This window comes from Colossoma macropomum, unplaced genomic scaffold, assembly GCF_904425465.1.
Source record: "Colossoma macropomum unplaced genomic scaffold, Colossoma_macropomum, whole genome shotgun sequence".
Classification (NCBI taxonomy): Eukaryota; Metazoa; Chordata; class Actinopteri; order Characiformes; family Serrasalmidae; genus Colossoma; species Colossoma macropomum.
Window position 1 is genome coordinate 2,628,515 of NW_023494804.1, and position 10,569 is coordinate 2,639,083.

Genomic DNA, 10,569 nt, shown 5'->3' on the forward strand with positions numbered 1-10,569 from the left:
TCTCGCAAACTCACGCTAACTCTCGCGTTCTCTTGTTACTAGGAGACGCGAATAAACAAACATGTCTTGCTCTGCTGCTGTTTTCTCTGCCGTTTGTGCTGACACAGTAAAGAAGCTGCAGGTAAACATGTTTAAGTGAGGATTATGGATTTAAAAATGTGATCAGTTTGGTATTTTAAATGTTTTTTTTTTTTATGTTTTTATATTTAATATTTTTCCTTGTTTACTTGCTGTATTTTCTTCTTTCGTGCTCTCAGTTTCATTGGCTGTTGCAGGAGTCTGTTCAAACTGAGTCATTGACCAGTTTACACTAGATTACTCTCAGAAATCAAACATGTTTGACTCGACTCTCTCCAACTGACTCTGACTGACCCAAAAATCTGCAGACTAGAGATGACCAGCTCAGACTCAGCCAGACTGAGAATCAAGGCTAAAATTGGGGTAAAAGTCGTGTAGTGTAACCCCAGCTTTACTTTCACAAGCTTTTGCAAACGACTCTATTATAGATAATTTAATAGAAGTCAGCAGGCAGTTCTTCATCAGTAATAATTTCAATATGTATGTAGGAAATTATAAAAAATTCACTGACTCAAAACATTTAGAATAGTGGGCAGTGGGCAGCTGCTTAAGATATAATCATTTCATTGTGTGTACATGTCAAAAAGAACAGAAAACCCACTGACTCAAAAAAGTCGACGGGCGGCTGGATTTTCAGGTAGTGGATTTTCTGGCCTTTTCTCAGTGCAGGGACTCCATTGCCTGTGGTAACCAAACATATGCTTCAGATGTCACAGATAGAGATTATAATTGAAAAATGCTGCCCTAAGAGGCAAGAAAACAAACAACAGAATGAACTCGAGTAGAAAAAGGCTGAAAATGCACAACTTCCACAAAAGGTTCTGGCAAAATTCTAAAAAATATAGAGTGAAAATGGCCGAAAGCTTGAAGGCACACTATACAGTGTCGAGAAATAATCAGTTAATACATTCAGGTGGTTAAACTGTCCAGAAAAAAAGCCCAGACAGAATTTCAGCTGGACATTCCTGCTGTAAAGGTTAAAATTTCCCATTGAAAAAAAAACAACAGGCAATTGTAAAAGCAAAGCGAGAAGAATTTCAGAATTTTAAAACAGAACAGTCAAATACACATACAGTATAAACCAAAACCAATTACATTATATACAACAAAAATATACATATCTATACAAAAGACATGAAATGTGAACAAGGCCCACTGTTAATGTACAACAATGTGCATGTTGTAGGGCGTTCCAGTTCATTACGGCAAAACATGGACGTTATAAAAGAAAAATGAATTTTAAAAAAAAGGTTTGGCCTATTTTTTTAGAGACAGTCTGTCCAGTCAATAAAAACAGCACATACAGCAAAAATGTCTGGCTTGTTTTCTTTATTTTTAAAATGATTGTTTTTAACCAAGCCAAACTGGAATGGTTAACATTTGTTTGGGTAGCAGAAGTTGGCTTTAAAGAAAAGTTCGGTCCAAAATGCTAATGTTGCTAACAGTAAATAAAATCAAATCACCGCCAATTAGCATTATTCCGGTGAGACTGGCAACTAGCTTAGATTCACTGTTGGCCACTCTTCAAAAAACAGATGAACCGCACTCTTATTAAGCTTTTTTAGTGCTAACAGCGCCCCCTTGTGTGGAATCTTCAGCCTGCTAAACATGAATGGGTGAGTGAGTTACAAGCCAGGCCCGTGAGGTACGTCTCACCCAGAAAGGGGCCACAAGGGGTTCTATGAGTGATACCAACTTGGTTCCCTGAAGAACCATGTTTGAAAAGGAGCCTGTGAATGTGAAGAACATTTTAAAGGTTTAAACCACCTTCTTAATGTTCTATGTCAATTTAAGGGTTCTACCTAGAAGGTTTATTGACGTATTATGTTTAAAAAGGAGTTTGTAAGTGTGAAGAACCCTGTAAAGGTTTAAAGAACCTTCTAAAGTTTCTACACCAATTTAAGGGTTCTTCACAGAACTCTCACATTATTTGGAGGTTTTTCAAACCTCACAAAGGTTCTATGAGTGATACGGTTAAAACCATTACCGTTATGAGTGATACTATTAAAAACCATTTGGTTACCTAAAGAACCATGTTTGAAGTTTAAAGAACCTTCTAAATGTTCTATGCCAATTTAAGGGTTCTTCCTAGAAGGTTCCCTGAAGAACTATGTTTGAAAAGGCATTGTGAGTGTGAAGAACCCTGTTAAGGTTTAAAGAACCTTCTAAAAGTTCTGTGCCAATTTAAGGGTTCTTCACAGATGCTTTTCAAACTTTACAAAGGTCCCACACACTCACACATCACCTTTTACAAAACTGATTCTCTAAAGAACCATCCACAAAAGTGGTTCTTGGATGGCAATGCAGATTTTGTTGGCACCTTTAGTGCTATGTTAGCACGTTTGGTCAAACTATTCCTAAATCCAGCCATAAAAATCCCAAGATTTGGAGAAAGAGATGAAAGAGAAGATATGAAAGATGGTCTTTTGAGTTGTTTGTGGCTGATGATGAGTGAATCTGCCTTGTTTTTAGCCTGTGAGTTCTGCAGGAGGAACGACTGGGATGGACAGAGCAGGGCTGTGAGGAATGTCAAGATTTTAGCTTTTCTGACCAAGAAAAACCAAACAAATCCCATCAAATTTCAATTATCTTTTCACATATACTGTATGCTAGTGCTGGGGGATATAATGTATATTTACATATATATTGGTGCCACAAAACAAAAGTTTCTAGTTCTAGACATATTGACAGATAGCAAAACATTTAAACGCAATGTGTGCCATTTGCTTTAAAACAACACTTCAAAATATTTAAAAAGTAAAATAAATGTTTCTTTTCTTGAAATGTGTTCTGTGTCTGGTTAAAATTTCTGAGCAAGGCTCCCTTTGAGGAAGGAAACAGAACAGAACAGAACCATTCAATCAAAACAAGCCATATCAGGTTTGTTTAACATACGGGTTCACTGGGTTCATTCCTGCCTTCAGTCTGCCCTCCGCATTTAATGACGTTGCTGTTGCTGCATTTACTAACAAAGTTGTTTTGTCTATTGTGTTTGCAAGCATACCCACGAAAAGGAACATAACCCACAATAACATGCACTTATAACCATGGTTATTCTCAATGTGTGCTATGGCAGTGCATCCAACAATAAAGGCAGCTTGGAGCTTTTATACAGTGATAGGAAACACTGGAGCTCACAGATCCATTTTTGTCCAATGTGGATGTGATGCTCACCAACTTCTCTGAAAATGTGCACAATTTTCCACTTAATGAAGTTATGTAAGAACTGAAGTTTTGGGGGGAGGAGCATGGCTGAAAACCCTCCTTCTTCCAGTCTAACGCCCCATACATTCACATCCTCACCTTCCGTTCCTGTGACGAAGCGTTCCCAATAACCACCGCCACCCCGTCTCCTCCCTGTTCCTCAGTCCTACATCAGTCCAACTACAGCTTTGAGGGGGTCTGGCCTTCTGGCTACAAGCAGAAGCTGCCCAGAACTCCCGCCCAAGTTCTCAGAGTTCTCCTCAATCAGTCTTCCCTCATACTCACAAACTCTAGATGTAGTGGATCAGGAAGGATGTGCTTGGTGTCCAAAATTTGCTTTTTAGTTTAGCACTGGAGCTAACGCTCCTAACAAACACTAGAAGGCAATAGTCACCCAAAACCTCTATCCACCCATACAAACCGCAACCAGGACACTGTGACTCACTGTGGGCTATAAAAATGAACAAAACTTCACTGTGTAGCTGGACGCAGCCACTTTAGACAACAGGTGTGTTGTGACTCCCTCTCAGAATCCAACTCCACTTCAGATGCATGCATAATGAAGACCTGGATGCAGTTTGAGCAGGTTGAGAGGAGTTTTGGGGATGTATTTACAAAACAGATTTGGGTGACTATTGACTTCTAGTGTTAGCTATGTTAGCCTCATAGCTCCAGTTCTAAACTAAGGAAGTAAACTTCAGACACCAAACATGCCTTGACTGATCAACTACATCTGGGGAAAATGGAAAATTATGTACATTTGATTTCCCACCAAATCGTTCTTGTAACGAGTTAAAGGGGGCAAAGACAAAGATAGGGTTAACTGTATCAAGGCAAACTGAAATATCATCAGATATCATGATATGTTTGGAAAGTATTGTGATATTGAATTTGATCAATATCGCCCAGCACTACCGTATACTCAGATATTCAAAAAGGCCTCATACATCACAGTGTATGCTCAACGTTTTGCTCTTAGAGTAAAGAAGGCTTTCAATCAGAGTCTATGCATGTATGTGTGCGTTTATCCAGACACCCAGCTGTGTGTGGTGGTCTTGACCCCCTGCGCGACCCCCGTGTGCGCGTACCCCTGCTGACTGGCCATGGGGTCGAAGTTGAAGTCCAGCGCGTCGCCGTCCATCAGCGTGTCGTGCAGGACCGTCTCCACGTCGCACTCCAGCCGCTCGATGGACATGTCGTCCAGGTCGCTAGGCAACCGTTCCAGGTGACTGTGATGGTGGTGATGGTGATGATGCTGGACCGGGGTGGTTCTATGGTAACCATTGCCGTTGACATTGCAGTAATTCGGCGGCGGGACTGCATCCACAGCTCCGCCCCCTCCTCTTCCACCCAGGTGAGGCACTTGTCCATGGGGCAGGTGAGGGTATGGCTTCACGGTACCATGGCGACCAGGATGCCCTAGGGGCAAAAGGCCACAACCGTTCATTGTGGAGGGCAGCTGAGGGTGAATTGGCCTTGGGTGCGGGTTTGGGTGGCCATGTGCATGAGGGCCGGACAATTTGCCCCCCTGCCCTAACTGCCCCTGGGCATTATATGGGGGCAGTACCCCACTTTGTGACCCCACAGCTTCCATAGGTGGCAGTATATCCCCTCTAGGGTCAGCATCAGTGGTCAAAAGCTCCTTTAAAAGACCTGTGGGGCAGTTATACTGACCCATGAAGGGCCCATAACCTCTTGGCTTATTGTCTGACAGAGTCTGAATGGACAATGGCCACTTACGAAAGTCCGGCTGGCTTTGAGGCTGGGCAGCCAGTCCGGGTGAGCTGTAGGGCGAATAACCAGAATTTCCCGAGGCATTCTGGCTCTCCTGTCCACCCTGGCTGTTATTTTTGGGCGACAGAAGGTTGAGGTTATCTAAAAGATTTTCCATCATCACGTTTTTGGACGATCCATGGTGACCCAGTGACCCGGCCACTTCAGACAGGCTGGGCAGGGTGCCCCCCAGTTTGGTGCCAGGAGTGCCAGGGTAGCCCATGTGGATTTCTCCAGCCTCGCCAACGTCTTCCTCGGCCAAATACGGTGACCGCCGACCGCTGAGCGTGCTGGCGTCCGAGCTGGCCCGCGTCCGGAAGGTGGTCCAGGCCTCGAAGTCATCGTTGCTGTGGGAGTTTGGGCTGCCGAGCCATTTAGAGTACTGCGAGCCTGGACTGTTAGAGCCAGTGTCTAAACCAGCCTGTAGAGACATCTGCACAGAGAGAGCAATAACACAGATCAGGTGCTGTTTCCTGAATAGAGCATTATACGCACTATGACTGACCATCAAATGTCTGTGGACATCTAATGTTAGAATTCAATCAAGCATGTAAGAAAACAGCTGCTGCAAAGATTTATTTAGCATAAAACAGCTATGTGCTAATCCTTTGGGTATATTTATCTTCGACACGCAGCTTCATGTTCCTCTAAATTAGCCTTGCAATTAAATAATGTTCTCCTTACACACCGAATGTAGATGCTCATCCAAGGCATGTTTGGTGCTTCTTTAGTTTTGTGCTGGAGCTAAGAGGCTAATGTAACTAACAAGTAATGGAACCTGAAGCTAATGCCACTAATTAGCATGGCGCCACCTACATGCCTAAATCATCACCTCCCTGAAATTATGTTGAGTTGTTAAGTAATCTCAAACAGGCTCCCTAATAGGCCTGTCACGATCGTGATCACAATTAATTGCCATATGAATAATTGCAATGAACTTTTTTGTTAATTTTAATGCAACTATTGGCTGATTATCTATGGTGCTTTCTAGCTGTCAACTCTTAATAGCTCCCAACTGACGACAGACACAGCTGAAGAAGAAGAGACGTAAGGGATGTTCTGAGGTGATGTGGATGTTCTGAGGAGAAGTAGAGGATGTTGTGAGGTGATGTGGATGTTCTGAGGTGATGGGGATGTTCTGAAATGATGTGGAGGACGTTCTGAAATGACGTGGAGGACGTTCTGAAATGACGTGGAGGACGTTCTGAGGAGATATTGAGAATGTTCTGAGGTGATATTGAGAATGTTCTGAGGTGATGTGAGGGATATTTGGAGGAGATGTGGAGGATGTTCTGAGGTTATAATGTGATGTGGAGGATGGTCTGTGGTAATGTGAAGGATGTTATGAGGTGATGTGGAGGACATTAAGCGGAGGGTGTGCTGACATCATCATGTGAGGTGGGGGATGTTCTGAGGAGATATAAAGAATGTTCTTAGGTGATGGGGATGTTCTGAGGTAATGTGGATGTTCTGAGGAGAAGTAGAGGATGTGGTGAGGTGATGTGGAGGACGTTCTGAAATGACGTGGAGGACGTTCTGAAATGATGTGGAGGACGTTCTGAGGAGATATTGAGAATGTTCTGAGGAGATATTGAGAATGTTCTGAGGTAATGTGAGGGATGTTCTGAGGAGATGTGAGGGATGTTAAAAGGAGGATGTTCTGAGGTTATAATGTGATGTTGAGGATGCTCTGAGGTTATAATGTGATGTTGAGGATGTTCTGAGGTTATAATGTGATGTTGAGGATGTTCTGAGGTTAGAATGTGATGTTGAGGATGTTCTGAGGTTATAATGTGATGTTGAGGATGTTCTGAGGTTAGAATGTGATGTTGAGGATGCTCTGAGGTCATGTGGAGGATGCTGTGATATCGGTCATCTGCCCAGCTCACCTTCTTTTTAGCTGCGCGGCCGCGGCTCTTGGCGAATTTGCTGTTGTTGTCCATGGAGGCGGCTCTGCGGCGGGGGGATTTCCCGCTCTTCCCTCCGTCAGGGTTCAGCATCCACCACGAACTCTTCCCTGTTCCCTCATTCTGAACGCGCACAAACCGGCTATGCAGAGACAGGTTATGGCGGATGGAGTTCTGCGGAGACAGAAAGGTAGCGCAGGTTTTAGTAATGCATCTAACGAATACTCGGCAAGGTATAACTCCTTCAAGGCACTGAGACCTGTTTGGTAATATCAATAAAATTCAATACAACAAATGTATCAGATAATATTTAAGCATTAATAACGTTAATGAGCTCATGCTTACTGAGCACTGCTACTCTGCGCTAAAGGAAGGTCTTATGAACTGTTGAGCTGCGCTAGTTGAACATGCTCAGTGCTGCCTGTAGATAAAGCCAACTGTATGCTACGGTGCACACTTTAGAACATCCTCAAACCACACCGACAGCTCTAGGTTGCGGGATAAACATCACGCCATGTCAACTGGACATCAAGTGAAAACAACCTTGGACAAAAATCAGGCTAAGTGGCTACCGACACCCACCCAGTCCTTTATTACAAGATTAATTACAGTTAGTTTTGTGGCCAAATTAATGATGACAATAAACCACAACCGACTGCGCTTTCAAGAAAGAAGTCCCGGTTTAGCCGTTTACCATGATTGTTTTCCACAACGTTACTTACATAAGAGGACTCTGTTGCAGGCTAACAGGCCTAAAATAGACTGCAAGTCGAAAATCCACACACACATGCTTGCAGTCATGTGCAAAAGTTTGGGCGCTCCCAGTCAAATGACATGTTTTACTCAGAAAATTAATGAAACCTGTCATTTGACCATTACTCAGAGTGGTTTGGTGTGAAATGGTTCAGATCTCTTTACAGTGGTTTTGATAGGAACTGGTGGTCACCAACACAAATATAGCCATTTAATTTAATAAATATAAATATATATGTATATTTATATTTGAAACATCTCTATTTTTCACCACTGTACTGTCCTTGATTGTTCATACTGTGACTGTCAGTTGTCAGTCACTTTCTTGCACTTTATACGTAAATAATACTGTATTTTGCACTTCTGGTTAGATACTAACTGCATTTCAATGGCTCTATATCTGTACTCTGCACAATGACAATTAAGTTGAATCTAATCTAACGTAATCCAATCAATTATATGTGCTGAATTGAACATATTAGGAAGAAATAAAAGATAAAATGAGGCCTGTGCAAAAAACATAAGGCACATTTTATAGTTTATGTTTTTCCCAATATGTTAAACTTAGCAAATAAATGGAAAACATGCGCTAAAATTTGCTATATTTGAGATATTTGAACAAAGAGAAGAATTCCCTCTCAACTCAGTCTATAGTAAAAGTTGGGAATGTAGTCCGTTAGTTATGAAGGGAAAAAAGTCATTTGTCAGATTTTTAACGCAAGCTGGACGCAGTTGGCACAATCCAAATAAACAGAGCAGACACCGTGTATACACACACACATCCTTCACACACACACACTCACACAGCTCCATGTACACACACACATCCTGCACTAATGATATTTTGTCTGGCCCAATTTTTCCACTCACACCCAGATACACACTCGCACACCACCGAAAATGAGGCAGGGAAGAAAAGAATGGAGCTTTTCACTTACAAGTGCTTTCAAATGTGATAAATAAAAAAACATTATCAATCAAGTTCTCTAAAAATCTACCGAAAATGGATCATCTCTCATCCACAAAACTATCTATAAAAAAAATTACCATATAAATAGACTTGATTATGTGGTTTCTGACACTGTATGACTCACTGTTTTCTCTAAACATGGACTAAAGTACATTAGCATGAAGCTAAAAACAGTAGCAAAAGCCTGAAACCTGCAACTTTAGTCCAGAAAGATAGATTTATAGATAACACTGTGTTTTACAGAGTCAGAAACCACATAATCAAGTCTATTAGAGATACGGAACATCTGCACCCAGTTTGAGGCGACTGTGTGATGCTATTTTGTGGGATATAAGCTTCCATTACTTATTAGCTACATTGGCATCGTAGCTCTAGTGTTAAAACTAAAGAAGCAAACTTCAGGCAACAAACTTCAGTCTCGGCTGATGGTTAAAGAAGTGGTTTGGCAACAATTTTACACCAGATGTATTTCATCAGCTAAGCGATGTCTGGTGTCCTTTCTGTAAATACATCCCTGAAACTTCTCTCAAACTGCATCCAGGTCTTAATTAAGGTGCTCAGTGTGACGGTGAGCTATGAAAATGAACAAAACGTCCTTGTGTAGCTGAAATATAGATACATTGCAGTATGCAGAAGACTTGCATGTCGTTTTCAAGCCAGGCCAGCAAATGGATGCTAGATTACGCTCACAACTTCTGTTGTGTTTGTTTAGAAACATATTTCTTCAGAAAATTCTGAAAATTAAGTTATTTATAAAAATGAAAGCCACAGAAAATCTTTCATCTATATACCTGTTTGATGGGAATGTGAAGGGGGGTCAGCAGAGCACCTGTTGTCTGAAGTGGCTGACCACTGTGCTAAGCTACACAGTGAAGTTTTGTTTATTTTTATCGTCCGCAGTAAGTCATACGGAGTCTTAAGCCACCTTAATGAAGACCTGGATGAGGTTTGAAGAGGTTGAGAGAAATTTTGGGGGAGGCATTTACAGAAAAGATTTGTGTGACTATTGACTTCCAGTGTTTGTAAGCAACATTAGCCTCGTAGCTCCAGTTCTAAACTGAAAAAGCACCAAACATGTCCTGTCTGATTGACCACATCTGGGGAAAATAGTTGAAATACTTGTGTAAGCAGAAACTTTCAGGTGGTTCTCTGTGAATCTTTATCAGACTATTTATTCCCAAAATATTCCTAATATTGCCATTTTACCAGTTGTACCATCCAAACTTTTCCGTTCGAGGTCAAGGACAAGAGAGGGAAAATGTTAGCTTTGTGATAATGATCACAAGACAAAAACATCTCATGAGAAACCAGCTGGAGTTGGAAAGACACAATTGTTTACAACACAACAAAGCCTGACATTACAACCACAGGAATCCCCTATATCTGTTACACCAGCATGAGGGCAAGGGGGGGGGGAGGGTAATATGCCATAGCAACAATGATGACAACAAGGGCAGAATGCATCATGCACATCTTCAGTCAGCTGAGGAACCATCTGACCCATCTGCCTGAACTCCATAAGCTCAGTTTCTGAATCGGTTTAGCTTTCCTGCAAACATTGACCAGGAATCCCAGCTTGCAGAGACTAAACTGTTCCTAGATCAGTGTTCGGTGCAAGACGGTACCCATGAGTGTCACCTTACCAGCATAATGGAGTCACAAAGGAACACAACAAAGCAAGACAACAGATAAAAAGGCCTGAAAAACAGCAAGAAGGGGATTTCCTTGAACAAGCATGTGAATGTAACTACCACTGCCCTCCGGCAGTGAACCAAACCACAGGATTCCGCATGGACGAGAGCATCGCACCACCAAGTTCAGCGAGGACGAAGTTGTTAGCATGTCTCTCAAACTACGAACGTTTCAAAAGACACAAAGTTCTTG

The 10,569-nt window shown here is 42.0% G+C and overlaps 1 protein-coding gene across 1 annotated transcript in view; it reads right to left on the reverse strand.

Annotated features, from left to right (window-relative positions):
• Nucleotides 1-274: 274 nt before the first annotated feature.
• The window catches only part of foxo1b (forkhead box O1 b), a 57,308-nt gene continuing 47,013 nt past the window's right edge, over nucleotides 275-10,569 (reverse strand). The window contains exons 2-3 of the mRNA XM_036594571.1: nucleotides 6,945-7,136; nucleotides 275-5,488 (exon numbers count right to left, since the gene is read on the reverse strand). Coding sequence (XP_036450464.1) covers nucleotides 4,307-5,488; nucleotides 6,945-7,136 — 1,374 coding nt within the window. The 3' untranslated portion in view covers nucleotides 275-4,306. The remainder of the gene's footprint in view (nucleotides 5,489-6,944; nucleotides 7,137-10,569) is intronic.